We start from the raw sequence: 16,840 nt of genomic DNA, 5'->3' as shown, positions 1-16,840 counted from the left end.
CAACGCAGAATGGAAATGATTGTGGACATTGACCAGACACAGAATTATTAAGAATTATCCACGACCCATCTCAGATTTCTATCTTGGAGGCAGATGGAATGGTCCAAAACTGAGTCAAGGAGGGAACTCGGAGCAGAACTTGAGTCCAGTACTGAAGGTCTGCTCATGGCTTTTCTGTTTAGCTGCATAGACACATCCTGCAACTAAACTGCTTACTGAAGCTATGGATTTTATCACCGGAGGTTTTTAAGAACACAAAATTCTCTCTTGTGTGGATTGAAGATCTGTTGGGAACCCTTCCAGCACTACTTTCTCTTGTAACAAAAGAGACTACAATAATGAAGGTTAAAACTCTTATTTATTTGTCAGTTAACTGATTGTATTTAGAATGAATCCTGTGCCATGTGATCCAGGATGACCCTGCCTGAGCAGGGAGGTTGGAGACCACTTTGGTCCCTTCCCAGCCATTCTGTAATTCTGAGATTCCATGAAGTTGAAATTATGTGACCCCTGCCTGCCCTGAAAATAAAACCACAACTAAACACTGCTAAAAAATGTGCTCGTAGCCCAGCTGTGTTAAAGCTTTTTTTTTTTTTCTTTTTTCCAGATACTGAAAGTGAATTTTCAGTATATCCAAGTTCTGTATCAGAAGGTTCCATATGGATGGGAAATTTTTCCTCAGAATGGAATTCTATATTGTACATTTCAGATCACTGATAGAATTTAAATTAAACTAGGTTTAATTGAATTATTTTAAATTATGTAATTAATATAATTTTTTGTTGCATACAGAGCTTAATTTGCTAGTTAGTACAAAAGAATATATGTGTATTTCACACAGACAGAATTACTATTTTAAAAAGAATTTTTCATTTTAAAAAAACTTGTACATTTGATTTTTGCAACTAACCTCTGGTCTCCTTTCTAGGGCTCTTTCATTAGTGGGTGGAGTTCTTCTACTAATTCCCTAAATTAAAAAAAACATAAATACTTGTGACCAAAATCTAATGACCTTTGATAAACATAAATATTTTATCCAACATATAAAAACGAAGCTCTGCAATGCAAATAAAAATTTAAATATATTTAAGTTACAGAAAAAATAAAGCACTTGTATTAGAGGCAAATAACTGATAATATGATAAGTGGAGAAGTACCTGAAAACAAGGGAATTTGTTCTTCAAATCCTAATACAAGTGATTCTGTTATTTCTATGCTTTCAAGTCTCATCAAAGGAACTAGCTGCTTTAGTAAGACTCCAACAGATGGAGTTCCAATAGCCTAAAATATATTAAATATTGTTGAATTTAATTGTCAGGATATCAATATTAAGTAAATACAATTTTTTTAAATACACAACCATTGTCTGAGAATCAATACATACTGTAAAACCATGCTGGAATGATTTTACTATTATGGATATCAATCCCCAGTCTAACTGGATGTCTGACAATCATCTCAATAATGCCTAGCAAGTAAATACTCTGGGAAACTCTCTTTGCTTTAGTTCAGATTATTGTAATTTACTTAATTTGTTGCTTCATTAAAATATTCCAGTAACTGCATTTGCGGAGGCTACTGCTCCTCTCAGGTTGCTACTACTTGAAAGTGTATTTTATATACTATTGCTTCTAAAGGCATATATCCAATAGGAATATAATTTGCATTTGGAAATCTGCTTTATTGCTTAATGTTTTAAATTTACAAATTGGAGTGCACTACAAGGAAAGAAAGGGAGTAACAAACTGAAGTTAACTTAAAAACATGTGTCCAGACCTTCTATATTTTGAATGAACATTACCCAAAATGCAAAAAAAACCCCAAACAACCCAATATATTGAAAACACCGTGGCTTTTTGCCACATATTTATCAACACATCATATCATACGGATGTTTTAATTGTTAATTATGTGTGTTAAGTAGTTTGCATATAGCAAAATATTCCCTAACTGAAATACCTTCATCAGGATAGGATTTTGCATGTGGATGAAGCTTAAAATTCTCCTAAACAAATAGTTTACTTGTAACAGGTTGCATCACCTTATTATCATAGTTCATTGTTCCATCAGGAGTGGTAGCCATGATCTCTGGTGTTGAAGCACGCAGGTGTCCTGGGCTCATAATACTGGGCTTTGCTACTCCAAAACACAGAATAAGGTAGTTTTCTCCACAAAGTAACATAGTTGTCTCCACTGCTTGCTGTACTTGTTTTCTTTGCATTAACAGGAATACTAGAATTTAAATATAAATTACAATTATTAAAATGATTTTCTAGTCTTAATTACAGTATTTTAAAATATTTTAAGAGGGAATAAAACATGCTATGTATCTACCAGCTGCAATTCAACATGACATGATACACAGGAAAAAATTAATAAATAAAAAAATTACAAGTTGCATTTATGAAAGTCAAACCTGCATGGCACCAATTTCTGTGTGGCACCTTGCAGGATGTGACCACTCAAACATGAGAGCAAAGGAAATTTTATATTAAAATCACGCAGTCCACACAAAAGAAAGTGAAATGCAGATTGCCACTTACTTCGGATCCACAAGAGGCATTATCAGCTGTAGCCTCGTGAAGGCATATGGCCAAGCATAGCTGAGAGCTGTAGGACAGTGCTTTGGTAAATTCTCCTGCCTAAGAAAACTGAAGAGGCAGAGAACCCATGGGTCTTTAACAGACTGTGCAAAAATCCAGACATGGGAAGGACTTTTCACATCGTAATGGCTATTTACTAGGACAGCATTCCACTCCACCAGCCACTGCAAATCCACACTGTGTGTTAACGGGATTGTTGTCTACGGAGAGAAAAGATAAATTAATGCTCCTTGCTGTACTAGTCAGAAACCAGGCACAGAGGCAACACATTTGCTTTGCTTTATTATTAATAAACAGAATGAAAGCAAAAGTTCAAACCTTGGCCTCTAGAAAATGCAACACCCAAACCCAGGTGCTGTTATTTCAGACAAATTCCTAATTCCTGTATTATGAAGTCAGAATGTCTCTTTCTTGCTCAGTTTCTGTTTTCAGATGCAGAGGGGCATAACCCCCCACCAGTTTAATGTCCCCTTCTGTGCTGGTTTTGGCTGGGGTAGAGTTTATTTTCTTCACAGTGACTGGTATGGGACTGTGTTTTGATTTGTGCTGAACACAGGGTTCATAATACAGAGATGTTTTTGTTATTGCTCAGCAGGGCTCGCATAGAGCCAAGGCCTTTTCTGCTTCTTGTACTGCCATACTGGGGAGGATGCTGGAGGTGCCTGGGAGGCTGGGAGGAGACACAGCCAGGACAGGTGATCCCACCTGACCAAAGGGAGATTCCAGGCCATATGACATCATGCTCAGTGTATAAAGTGGGGGAAGAAGAAGGAAGAGAGACATTTGGAGTGAAGGTATTTGCCTTCCCAAGGCACTGCTATATGTGATGGGGCCCTCCTCTCCTGGAGATGGCTGAACACCTGCCTGCCCATGGAAAGTGGTGGATTAATTCCTTGTTTTGCTTTGCTTGTGTGCACAGCTTTTTCCTTCCCAGTTAAACTGCCTGTATCTCAACCCATGAGTTCTCCAGCTTTTACCCTCCTGATTCTCTCCCCAGACCCACTGGCAGGGAAGTGAATGAGTGGCTATGTAAGGCTTGACTGCTGGCTGGAGTTACTTTTTAAAGCACCCAACACGTAGCACAAACCCACACCCCTGGAAATTCACTCAATCTGGCAACAAGGATCATTTGTTGCTTTAAACTTCATCAGTCTGAAAAGCGCCCCAAAAACTGATTGTTCCTGCCCTCTGGAAATGGGCCTTTCACTAATCTCTAGGACAGCATGCAAAATCAGTTGTCTTATGTGTAAGTTCTTCTACTGACACTTACTTATTTAAAAAGCTCAATCTCTGATGCATATCAGACACATCAGGCCCCTGAGAGAGTGAGAGATTCACACCAGCTGTGAATCACTCTGGAGCTTTATGTTCAGGGGTGCAGGCAGGGCCACCCTCTGAGGAGACAAGGGAGCTAAAGCTTATTATTCCCTTCTCAAACAGATGACAGCAGCGAGTGCCTCCAGCATTAGGTGGTGCTAGCAATAAGACTTTCTCAACTGTTCTTTTTTTCTGTGCAGCATCTTCCATATCCATAGTATGATTACTTTCATAGAACAGATTGTCTGGGACATTGTGGAGCCTTGGAGCTCTTGGATAGATGGCTGGAGCCGTGAAGCTGCATGATTTCTTTGATTTTTAGCAGTATTATTTTTAGTATTTCATGTCTGATATTTGTTATGTAAACACAAACAGTGACAGTAAAGTAGTACTTACTGAATCTGAAACAGCCACATGAATAAAGCTTTCAAGAATAGAAGAACTCAACTGATCCATGACATCAATCATAGGTCTGTCATCATCCTGCATAACACAGAGAATACAAGTTTACTGCTCTCCTGACCAAATTATTTCCCTTCTTTTGTTTCTGGGATATGCAACAGAAACATCTAAAAATTGGGACATGAATCTGAAGTAGCTAAAAATATTCATTGTTAACGACGGGTACATTTTGTCTTTTTCAAATTAATCTGAGAACTAAGTCCAAGCTGTGGTTTGAAATGAAGTTAATTTGTGGCTATAGCTCACTGCTTAGAGAACAAAAGCACATATCAGAAAATCCCAAATGACTTTGGATAGCTGGTATCAAAAGACTGAAAACTTAGCTTACTGTTTATTGAAGCATTCCTTTGCCATGAACACACATATTTGTGTTCTTAGGCATTTAGATGGCTCACTGAGCTGTGACCGCCAGTACACAACATGACTCTCCAGATTTCTGTATCCATAAAAAAGACTTAGAGGTCTTTACTATAGAAGGAAAATACATGTGAATGACCTAAAGGTGTCTTATGCTGGGGGTTTTTTTCACCCACAATGGTATGCCACAGGGATGGGTTTCAATTCCAATATAAATTTATAATCTTGACCATACAAAAATGAACCATGCAGCAAAAAAGGTTTTACAGTGTATTTTACATTCACATAATTCCAAGAGAAAACTGAAGTTGCTGTACATTTCCCTTCAAATTCTTATGCAGGGCATTCGCCATCCATGTTACATTATGGAGCCCACAGAAAGGTTTGCAGTGTTAAGGCAAACAGAAATAGTAAGCTGAGATAAAATGCTTTTTTATAAACTAAGTGCATACCTGCTACACTGCAGCAATTACATTAAAAGCAACTGTAATAGCAATTTTGAGCTTTATCTTCAGGAAATTTTAACTCGAAGTTCCAGAAGAGAAAAATCCTACCTCTGCCTGGCCAAGGGCCAAGAACAAAGACCGGATTTCTCTGAGGATTAAAACAGCCAGCTTCCGCGTCGCGACCTGGAAACTACACAGCAGAACCAGCGCGAATCCTTCGACTGCGTGCAGGACGTTGGAATAGGGGCTCCTTTCAGACTGGATCCTGTGGCTGGATCCATTTGGTATCAGCTGTAGAACAGTGCAAGGGGGAGAAAATGCAGCGGTGCTGTTTGCAAACCAAGTCTCCAAGAAATGTTCTATTTAACTAGGACATGTAAAGCATCAAAATGCAGAGGCCGTTTAGATGCTGGACTGAGAAACTTGACATAATTCTCTCAAACAACCAAGTTTTGTTGCTTTAGGTTACCTTGTTCCACAAAAGCAATGCATGAACACAGTCCATTGAACAAATCCTTCCTTCTAATTTTTAGTTTATCTACCCACTTTTTTCCATCCTCCATTAAAACATGAGTAAGTCAGACGGTGAACACCACACCTTTTCTACTCCAAAGAGCATGTCCTCAGGTCCTTCTTTGGTCCTGTAGCAGCCAACACCTTAGGTAGGTGGCATCTAGAACCCAACCTCACCAGTAAAGAGCAACAATATTTAATGAAAAGTAGTGAGTATCTCTCTTTTCTACATTTTTATGTACTCCTGTTATTACCTGTTAATTACTGGTCCTCTGTGATATAAAACATACATCCTGTTTGCCCAAAGGAAAACATTACTCAGTGTGATTAGTGTAGGAGATAAGAAGCCTAAAAATCACTTTTCATAATGAAAATATCTGTGGGAGAGTGCAGATGGGAGAAGCAGGAGAAAAGCTGTTCAGTTCCCAGAAATGTGTGTAACACGTGGAGACAGCAGGCTATGGTAACAATCAGGTTCCTTGATGTTTCTGAATCAACCAAGGGAAAAGAGAATCTACTTCACTCTTCACAGCATTCCCATTAGAATTATCAATCTGTTTCAGCCCTGGGAAAATGTCCTTCTGCCACATCTACATACACATATTTCACTTTATGTGCTTTTGTTGATGTGCATATTTTAGTTTGACATGCATTCTCTTATGTTGCTCAACAACAACATCTGCTGTATTACACAAGGACATGGCTGTCCTCAAAAGACATGTGAACTAATTACCTAAAAAAATCTTGCATGGCGAATTCTTCTCAGGTGAGTAAATACAAAACACACAAACCACAGCAGTAACAAGGAACATAATTTCTGCCTTCAATTAGTAAAAATGTTAGGACACAGATCTCTTGATTCCATACCTCTCCAGATCTGGTTTTGGCCTGCTCAGAAGCTTTTCCTGGAGTGTGTATTACAAGTTTCCATTGCGTCAGCAATTGTAGCAGCAACTTCAGTGAAGTATCAAGAAGGGTATGATGCATGTCATTCACTTCACGGAGCAGAAAATTAGTGAAACCAAAGAGTACATCCTCCCGCCAGTCAACAAAGTCAACAAGTAGGCCCTGAAGAGAATTCTGTGCAATGTGTCGAAGTTCATCATCCATATGGATGGACAGCCTGTAAGCAAAAGTTAATGTCAGATAATAAAATATGTAATGAGTGCTTATCAGTACATGACAGTGATGGAAAATTCCCACAGACAATGGCAGATGATGCAATCTTGGTTTCATTATTGCTGACCACAACATCCTTGACCTATTTTCTATATTGTAGTTCTTGCTACAGCAGAAGATATTCACAGATCCAAAAGAAGTGTACTCCCTTCCTGAAACAGGGTAACTCTACATAATTAGGCAACTTTTCTCAAACTAAGTATATTTTTTTTTACTCATAACTCAATAACTTTCATATAGGTATGATAATAAAAGGCTTACAAATAAATACATAATTTCAGAATTTATGTATTTATGTTTTGACATTAAACATAAAAATAAAAGAATCACAACAGGTCAGCTAACAGTTAAAACAACTCTTTAGCCAAGACCGAAATCACAATTAATGAAAGCAAATCTTCAAAATAATTAAAATGAGACATCAGAATTAAAACCTGTATTATGTTTTAAATAACTTAGGATGAGGAAATGGGGAAAACAGCACCAGAACTTTACATACTTTTAGAAACACACTGAACACCCTCAAAGTCATTCTGAAAGATGGTGACTTTTCAGATCCCGTTATCAAATTTTATTTTCTTCATTATTTGCATCATGTTGAAGTCCTTCTCAACATAAAAAAAATTATACTTTATTTTGATACAGAAATTATCAAACTACTTCTATGTTAGAAGTTGGCAGAATGAAATAAATTTAGATTAGTGTGTTCTGCAATTTTTGGTTCATTGCCTTTATGATGCATTTTGTTTTAATTACCCATGGGACTGTAATTTTCTGTAGTGTGTTAGAACTAATTTTCAAAGTATTTTATCTACATTTTATCCACACAGATGAAAAGGAGGACTCATTATAATGAAATGGACAGAAAGCTAGGAGAAAAAAACCCAAAATAGCAAATGGAGTGGAACCAAAGTCCATTCAGTTGGAAGTGTATGATGAGATGTGGTTCATAAAAAATCTGGTTCATTATAGCTGCCTAATTTGGAGGCAGGGGACATTTTATTTAAGTGAAAAGAAAACAACTGGCATGAAAATTCACCCCTGGCGAGTATGACTCTAAAAATAACTGTCATGCTTTAATAACCATGTGACTTCCCACATATATTTAGAAACACAGTATTTTGTTTTGCTCAGAAACAATCATTTTTGTCTCCTTTTTGGAATGCCAAAACCAGATAAACAAGCAAAACCTTTCGAGACCACAATTAAGTCACCCATGAAATGACATTCACAGTGACACAAAGCAATAACGGAGAAGAGGATACAAAAGACATCTCCTAAGCCCAAGGTACTGCCCAGTGGCATTATCTAATGAAATGAAATTCAAATTGAGCATAAGAATACATCTATGTATTACCACTGTATGACAGGCAGTGCAGGAAGCAAGTACAAGTCTGTTTGTTTGCACTTGAGTCAGTCAAATTTAAGACCTACTCAGGAATTCGTAATGAATGGTTGCAGTGGGCAGTGAAAGGCCAAAAGGTACACTATATACTTGACATCTGCTTCATGGTTTAAAATTTGAATACAGCTGTCCTGGCAAAGAGTCTAGCTGCTGACTTGCAGACTCCTTCTGAAAACAACCAAGACACATCTGTTGTGAGGATGAAAAACTCAAACCAAACTGTGAATACAAGAACCAATTAACTCAAAGACGTAACTTTATCTCTTGTGAAAAGAAAATATTTAACAGCTTTCCATCTCAACAGCAAAGGCCCACAGAAATCCCTGGCAGAACAGCTTCTAGGGTTCTTTTAAAAAACAGGGAGAAACTGAAACTTTACCTCTCTGAAGTTTCTTATCCCTATATTGAGTCTAGTTTCTGACCGAGAACACACAATATTGTAATGCAGAGCTCTCTAGAACTGCAGATGCTTACCTTCTGGGCCTACACTTTCAGAATTGGGAGAAGCAGTCAGTCTGGTTTCAAATAAACATGGGACAGCATAGAGAATGTAGAAGCAGATCTGGTGCTAGGGCATTCTGATGATTCACATTAAGTTTAGGCCAGGTAATAACTCTTTAAATAGTTTATTACTTTCCTCTTTGAAGGTATGTTTCTGAAGACAGCTTTCAGTTCATGCTGTCCCAGGCTAAATAGACTCAATTTTTTCAATTCACTTGTCTTTTTCCCCCCCTGTTCTCTGGACAGTCTCTTCTTCAACTAAAATGCCCCAGCTTGCATGTTCCTTCTCCAAATCAGGCATCCTTGATACTGATTAGACCAGAAGAACTTTTTGGAAAACCTTCTAGACCTATACATGTGAATAAGGTTTGTCTTTTCATAGGAACATCACTTCTTTGTATCTGTTCAGTTTGTGATCTTGTTCTGCAATACTGAGACCCTACCCAGTTGTTTCAACACCACTCTATATGTCTTCTGAGCTCTAAACTGTTTGTTAATTGCTTTCCAACCTACTATGTACCTACCTATTTTACCTAAATTGTGTTTCCCTTGCTTATACTTAGGAATATGACTTAAAACACTACCAATGTCTTGAAGATGCTGTAGCATGAGTACATGTAGGAGAGAACAGCTTTCCAGAGTTTGTCTTCTATGGGGAAAGGCTGAGCATGCAGTTGTTTCTGAAGTTGCTCTAGCTAGTTGCTCTAGCTTCCCTCAGCTCCTCTTGGTGTCTCACTTCTTTTCACAGTCAGAGTCAGGTAACTCAGAAAACTTATGGCTTGCACTGTCCCAGCAGGGCAATTACCCAAGAAATACTTGGAATGACGGCTGACCTTTTCTGAATGAAGTCTGATGACAGAATAAAGATAGACCAGTGGTTATATGGCAGTTGTGAGACTTAAGGAGGGTAGCATTAATTTATAAAGAAACTCACACTGGCATCCAAGTTTTCTAAAGAGTAAAGACAGGTCTGACCTGGACAATCCTGTGATTGAATAGCTGTGACCTGAATAGATACGTGCTTTTTACCAGCTCAGTTAAAGCCATTAATAAGGATATAACTCTAGTTAAAATACTGGATTAAAGGGAAACATGTCCTTTTAAATTTCCCTTAAGCAGAACTGATGCAACTGTTTAATAAGGTATCTGTATAATTTAATAATGTAATGATTTAAAACAACCTACAAGTGATTTATAGCAGGCAATGTGCACACAAGGAAATCAAGCTGGCCATGCACTGCAGCACACCTACTGCTGGCTGATGATTTGGCTTGTTTGGCTGTCTGCACTCTCCACTACTACCAGAATCAATTGTTTCACTGTTTTAGCACATCACTGGGAGGTAGTTGTTCACAGAGCAGAAAAAACTGTATTTGTATGTAGCCTTCTGGCTCCCACACCTGTTGCTCCCACATCTGTGATGTTTGAAAAGCAAAAACAGGGTGACAACGTCTGCTTTGCCGCAGTTACCTGAGAGCAATATGCTGCAAAGTCCTCTTGGTTCAATTTAATACCATAATGCACTTACATAAAGAACACAACCTGGAACCTTGGTCTTGGATACTTGAACTGAAATGTAACAGACTTTTCTGAACTGACCAGCACCTTTTATCATCATTATTTGCCACAAGTCACTGATTTAATGTCCTGAAACCTAAGTGGTGTATCAGTCATGTCACAGACTACCTTGTTCAGTGAAGTCTGCTCAGACAAATTCAGCGGAGGGATATATTATTTTTCAGATTTATATTTTCTTTATTTTATTACTCACATTATTATCATTATTATTATTAATAATAATAGAAATGTAAAAAGGTTTTTGTAATATACCACATCTAGCACATTCTGTTTTACCAAAGAGACATGGGGGAATCATAAATCAAAACTAAACAGATATCTCCATGTTTTTCCACTACAAAGAAAAGATGTTTTCTCCTAATTAATCAGAATGCTGTGATGCATAGAAAACAATAATATATTGTGACTTTCCTGAATAATAGCAAATATCACACAACCTACATTCTGATGGGAAAATTCTGGAGGACATACCAACTTTTTCATAAAATTATGAACCATAATAAAACCACAAAAACTGTAAAAAGATGCCAGGACATCTCTGTCTAATTCATTACAGAGCAATTTATTTTTTAAAGCATATATAAAAAGAAACAGTTACATATTCTGCAGCTCAGCTTTTCACACTGCTCCCCTGGAGCAGTCATTCAACATTTGCACAGTTTACCTTGCCAGCAAGTCGATCAACTCAAGTTTTGACATTCCATCAGGAAGTAATCGAGGAATAGCAGCAACACATGTTCTGAACAGATCGATTTTTGGTTTTCTTTCACCACTGCAAAATTAAAGCAGAATTTTAACTAAGCTTAAGAAGGAACTGTGTTAAATGGTGCACCTCTAAAGTGCCAGAGGCCTACTAAGAACATCAAAATGGACAGCCAGACACTATAATGAAATAAGAAAGAGGCATGAATACATTTTCCCATTGAATAAATGGCTTTGATTTGGACATTTTTCATGCAACACATCTATACATTACTTGAAAAATCAATTATTAAGGATTCATTTGTTTCCTTCTGAGAGGAATTGCATTTATATAAAAAATTGAGGTATAATATAGGAAGATTCCTCCATCAGTATCAGCTTTTATATGATGCAAGCTTTGGATGAGGCAATGAGGAGAGAGTTGGGGTGTTCTCCATCACAGTGCAGCTATATTTCACCAGTTGCATAAAGCAAATAGCAGGTGTGTAACAAGTTGAATTAACACAACTGTAGACCCAGAGATTTGCCCCCAGCAGAGGACAAGCCTATGGAAAACCATCATGATACATTTTTATACTGAAAAAGATGTATAATTTAGAGGTAGGTATGGCCAGAGAGTTTCTGCTGATCCCTGCCAGAGATAACAGCATTTTGGCAACTCTTATCAGCTAGAACATGTTTTAGCAGCCCTAAGGGTGTTCTAATCTGTGGAATGGCACAACTGTTCCCTAACAGCCTGCAAAAGTCATTAAGCACAAAGTTCAGCATGAACCAAACACTAGGTTGGAAGTCCATGAGTCTTCTAAAAGTAGCTCAAGTTTCAGCTGTTGATTATTTTCAAAACAGATGCAGTTGTTTTCTGAACTTGTTTTCAACATTTTTGATAAGTCTGCAGATTAAGTAAGTCCTTCAGGTAAATCCCAAAGTGTGGATTTTTTAGAATTTGCTCATTTTTATCTCAATCACCTATTATCTGATGATGGAGGAAATTACCAAAGCCTAACAGCATTTTAAACTGTGCAGTCTTTCCCACAATATTAGTAATTATTAGCCTGTAATATACTTTGGAAGAATCAAAAAAAGTAAGGTCCTATTTAGAGACCACATTATAAAAATGTAGAGAAAGATTATTCCTCTTTTAATATGCTTCCATTAGAACCAGAAAAGAATAAGGGGAGAAAAAGAGACATGAAGAAGCATTGTAAGCTACTTAACAGCACACTGAAATGGAGTGACAAAACAAAGTATGAACTTAGTTATCCTGCACCCCGGTCGATTGCCCTGGTTACTACATTACCCTGTCTCTCCACCTAACAGAGAACATTGCATTTGGGTATCTTACTTTTGTGTTCAGCCACAGAGAAAGCCTGGATGCAATGCAGTCTGAAAGAAGGTTTTCTGTATTCATTATTTCAGTGAGTAACACTGAGTAAAGTTCAGTGAGTACAGAAAAGGAATAAACTAGTTTTAGACTTAGTTAATTCAAAGATTAAAGACAGTTTTGTAGTGAAAACCATACTGTCTGTTAACACCCTACTTACCAGCTTGGATATATATTACATGAATAAAATGTTGACATATTTTAAATTAACTGTTGTAATGATACAGTTAGGAGAAACTATATTCATGTTTCATTACCTCTGCCTCACTGTATCTGTATTCTAACAGATAGAACTTGAAAGATGTCAGCAACTGACTGGAAAAGGAGTAAAATACAACATCTCACTGAGAATTTAGTTATAAACAAATCCCTTTCAACTATTATCACTAAAGCAAATACTAGTAGCTGTATTAATAACTAACAAAAAATCCTGTATTTTTACAGTTGTAAACATTAAAGCGCCATTGAGAATTTTATGTGCAGGCAAAACAAGTCTTCCTTGATGACTTGAAATGGAAAATGAACTTTGCAGTTTTCTTATGCTCAGGCCCTAGGGAGGGCAAAGTTTGTGCGTTTCAAATGGAGACTTGTAAAATAATAGTTTGAGAGGAACTCTTCTGAAGGCAAATGAGTAATTATTTATAAATATAAAATCTGTGGGTGTTCCATGGCTTATCAGCTGCTCAGAAGAGTAGAAGGAGAAGATCCAAACCTCAGGCTCAAGTTCCCAACTTACCATCTGAGCAAACGGGCACAGCCTTTGAAGTACTTGCAAGGACAGGTTTGTGTTTGAGAAAAATGGATGACCTATTATAACTAAGTGTTGGAAAGTAATTATAACCAGTACTGAAATTCATATCCCAGCGCAGGATGCAAAGGATGCTTCTTACTCAGGATTTTAATAAGACCTTCCATACTGGCATTTATTACTTCAACAATAAATGTTTAAAGGATCACTAATTAAATATTGTCATGAAGCAAGTGCAACACTGCCAAAGAAAATTGCAGAATCTGCATACTTTACAATGTTTTGTCTGATCACTGCCTAGCTACTGCCCTCTGATTCTTATTTTATTTTTTAATAAAAATGCCACAATGGTATTCATTTTATGGTTTACACATAAACTTTACGTAACTATGACAAACGCAGTAACTTTAAAATCTACATAAATATAGTGCAATATCTACCAATTAAAGCTTATAAGAATTCAAAATAAATATGTAACTCTAGTGAAGCATAGAATTTTGTGAATAAAATGGGAAGCAATTACATAAAAAGAATGTTGTCTTTCCTACATATCTACAATGCAGTTTTTGAAAGGATAATTTTCAATACTGACAGTAATAGCTACTGATGTTTTTTGTGAGTTCACATGATTTGAGATCCACTGATAATTAAGCATCCCAGATATTTTTTTCCTTTGAAAGAACAAGTAAAGATGTGTTATAATGTTTTTTGCCTTTCAAGTGTATATATTAAATTAGAGCTCATCTGATTATAAAGTACAACACAAAAGGCAGTACCCTAAATATTCCAATCTTCATGTTTCTGACAAAAGTTACTACCAAATCTGAAGATTTCCTGAAATTTAAAAACTGTTTTGAGTCTATTTGTTCTCTGACTCTAAAAATAAACAACATTTTGGTGATGCTGAGAAACCACCCAAAGGATATTTCTAGAGAAGACTAAGCACACTTCTCTTAGTGCCCAAGGTTTCACTGTGTAATTATCTTTTGGGAATAAAACGTGAGTATCAAAACTTGCTTTCCCTACCCCAAAAGCCTGAACACTCAAAATGGTTATGAAAACTGTGAGAACTGAACAGAGCACGGGGTAGGACTACAAAAAAAATATTAAATATTATTGGATAGTAATATTAGCTGTGAATATAAATAAAGACAATGCTGGTGACACAGCTTGCAGTCTCACCTAGAGGCACTGCAGCAAATAATGGCAGAGGTACAAAAACATAAAGATTGTATCAATTGTACCAGGTAGCTCAATTTGGCCAGTCAGTGCAGCCAGTCTATCACTCACAGAATTCTTAGCAAGCTGACTTTTTTGAGCAATAAATAAAAAAATTCTCAAAGAGACTAGTGTCCTTTTCATTACACCTCAAACTTTTTTCCAGGGGTTGTTTCTTTTCTAGAATAACAAGCATGTCCACTGCTCCAACAAGAGAGGTATGCAAGGTCTCCTTACAGTTGAGATCTCTACAGTCTCTGCTCTGCATGTATCAGGTGATGTCTCTGTGTCTCTAGTCTCTACTTCATGTTCACCTAACCAGAACTCTCTCCAGGAACCTTCCCTCACTAATAATTTTGGATGAAAGTGAAAAATGGTGCTGTTCAACACAGCTTGAAGCACACTGGTTTGATTCTGTTCCAGAGGGATACTGCTTAAATCCAAGCCTTATCACAAAATTACTTGGGTTTTTAATTAAGATTTGATTTTGATTACAGGCATGAAAAGCAAAGGGAATTTTGGAATATTATTACTAATAGGGATTTACAGAATTAACTGCATTCATTTTGAAGTTCAGTGATGCAAATATACTCTGAGACAGTGTTCTGAGCATAGGCTGCCAGGTGTTCTACTTTAGCATTCTACTTCTACCATCTAAACAACCATAGGATTCACACATGATTTTACCTACATCAAGAACATCTTCAGTTCCAAACACTGCAGCATTCAAAGAAGCGCAGTCAACTTGTCATAAACATTTTCTCAAAGTATATACTAATTAAGCTAATGCTCCTGTTTCTTGCTGTTTCTCTGATGACTCATGATGGACAAAAATAGAAAAAAAGTTCCAAAATTACATCTCCAGGTTTCATGGGAATTAGTGTTCTTTAGCACTCACGTAATCATGTCTTCAGGTTCTTTGTTAAGCATCTGTATGTTGGTTAGCATCATGCACCGACCCACTTCCTTGTCAAGGTGTCTGAGTATGTTGTCCACAGCTTTCCTTACTTGAGAATAATACAGTGACATACCTGCAAAAATATGCTTTTTTGTATAATTTGGGATATTTATAGATACATATACATTTACATGTACATTTACATGTAAATTTACATTTACATATACATTTATAGATACATGCTGGAAAAGAAAGTTGCTTAGTCATGCTGTGGTTCATGAAGTAAGAAAAATGCCTTCCTCCTGAGCCAGCATATTCCATTAGTAATGATCTCCTGATCCAAAACCAGAATATTTTGCCTGCTCCAAAAAGAATGCTTACATATTACACATGGACACTGGAATACTGGATCATTAAACAGTAATGAAATGGCTAATACAAAAATTTGGTAGTGCAAACATATGTTATCAAATACTATTCTCAAATACTGTCCTCAAATACCTTAAATACTTCAACAGCAGTGGGTCTCACACTGCTTATTTTCTTGATATTACTACAATGAACTAGCACAGTACAACACAGGTCTTTGCCTCTGGTGTAGACTTCATTTAATTAATGTAAATTTGGGGACTTAATGAAGTGTGAAGATGAGCAGCCAAGTTTTATCTTTTTGCCAACAATACCAGGCACCTTCAGGGCATGATAGAGGCTCTTCTACAGCACAGGATTCTTGCTCTACATCGAAGCCCAAGACAGCAGTGCTATTAATGTAGGCACTTCAGTACAATGTTATTTTTGATTTAAAACTTTTCCCATTTTGAAAGTTTAAGATATTGCAATTAAAATGAGGCTATCAGTGTAATCTTTGATGGTTTTCAAAGCTGGTACATCTTAGAGCACAGGCACTATTTCTAATAGGATGAATATCCATGAACAAACACAGCTATCAGCACTGAAAGATTAAAGACTACTACTGAAAGATTAAAGTCTTCAACCCCTCCCAGAACAGACGGTGGCTAGCTCTTATGGAGCACGACTGAGGGCTTTTCAGAATAACCTATGAAAAGCAGCATTTGTCAAACTGAACTGTACATTTCATTAGAACACACAATAAATTAAATACTTACAACACAAAAATAAATCAAATACTTAACAAATAATAAACTATTCTGTTCAAGTGCTGAAAACATGTTCACATCCATTCTCGCACAAGTTTCCATATTGTCCATTCTCTTACTGACCTATCATTTTAGCTTCCTCCTCTGTAAGAGTTTTGCTCAAATATGTTTTCTTCACTCTGAGAGTGTTTCCAGAGGGAAGGACAGCTCCAGTCACTGGCATTGGTGGTTCACCATCTTTTTGCTGCAAGCTATCAGCAATTACCAAGAAAGCTCTCAGGCCAATATTCATTCTCTGTGAAGTTTAGAAGATGGATGAGTACCATAATCAAATAATCATATTCTACTCATATTCTTCATTCACTTTGAAACCTTGAGAATGCACTTGTCAGCATTTTTTTCTGTATCTTCACT

General features: G+C 36.9%; 1 protein-coding gene across 1 annotated transcript in view; it reads right to left on the bottom strand.

The window, feature by feature from the left end:
• FRY (FRY microtubule binding protein) overlaps positions 1-16,840 on the bottom strand; it is a 154,659-nt gene that overhangs the window by 70,418 nt on the left and 67,401 nt on the right. Inside the window, 13 exon segments of the mRNA XM_062514919.1 lie at positions 911-930; positions 933-967; positions 1,158-1,182; positions 1,185-1,281; positions 2,042-2,164; positions 2,166-2,232; positions 2,544-2,803; positions 4,317-4,403; positions 5,294-5,476; positions 6,566-6,821; positions 11,026-11,133; positions 15,309-15,441; positions 16,550-16,721. Coding sequence (XP_062370903.1) covers positions 911-930; positions 933-967; positions 1,158-1,182; positions 1,185-1,281; positions 2,042-2,164; positions 2,166-2,232; positions 2,544-2,803; positions 4,317-4,403; positions 5,294-5,476; positions 6,566-6,821; positions 11,026-11,133; positions 15,309-15,441; positions 16,550-16,721 — 1,566 coding nt within the window.

Source organism: Cinclus cinclus, chromosome 2, assembly GCF_963662255.1.
Source record: "Cinclus cinclus chromosome 2, bCinCin1.1, whole genome shotgun sequence".
Taxonomy (NCBI): domain Eukaryota; kingdom Metazoa; phylum Chordata; class Aves; order Passeriformes; family Cinclidae; genus Cinclus; species Cinclus cinclus.
Note: the sequence above shows the minus strand (reverse complement) of the source record. Positions and strands in the feature narration are given on the sequence as shown.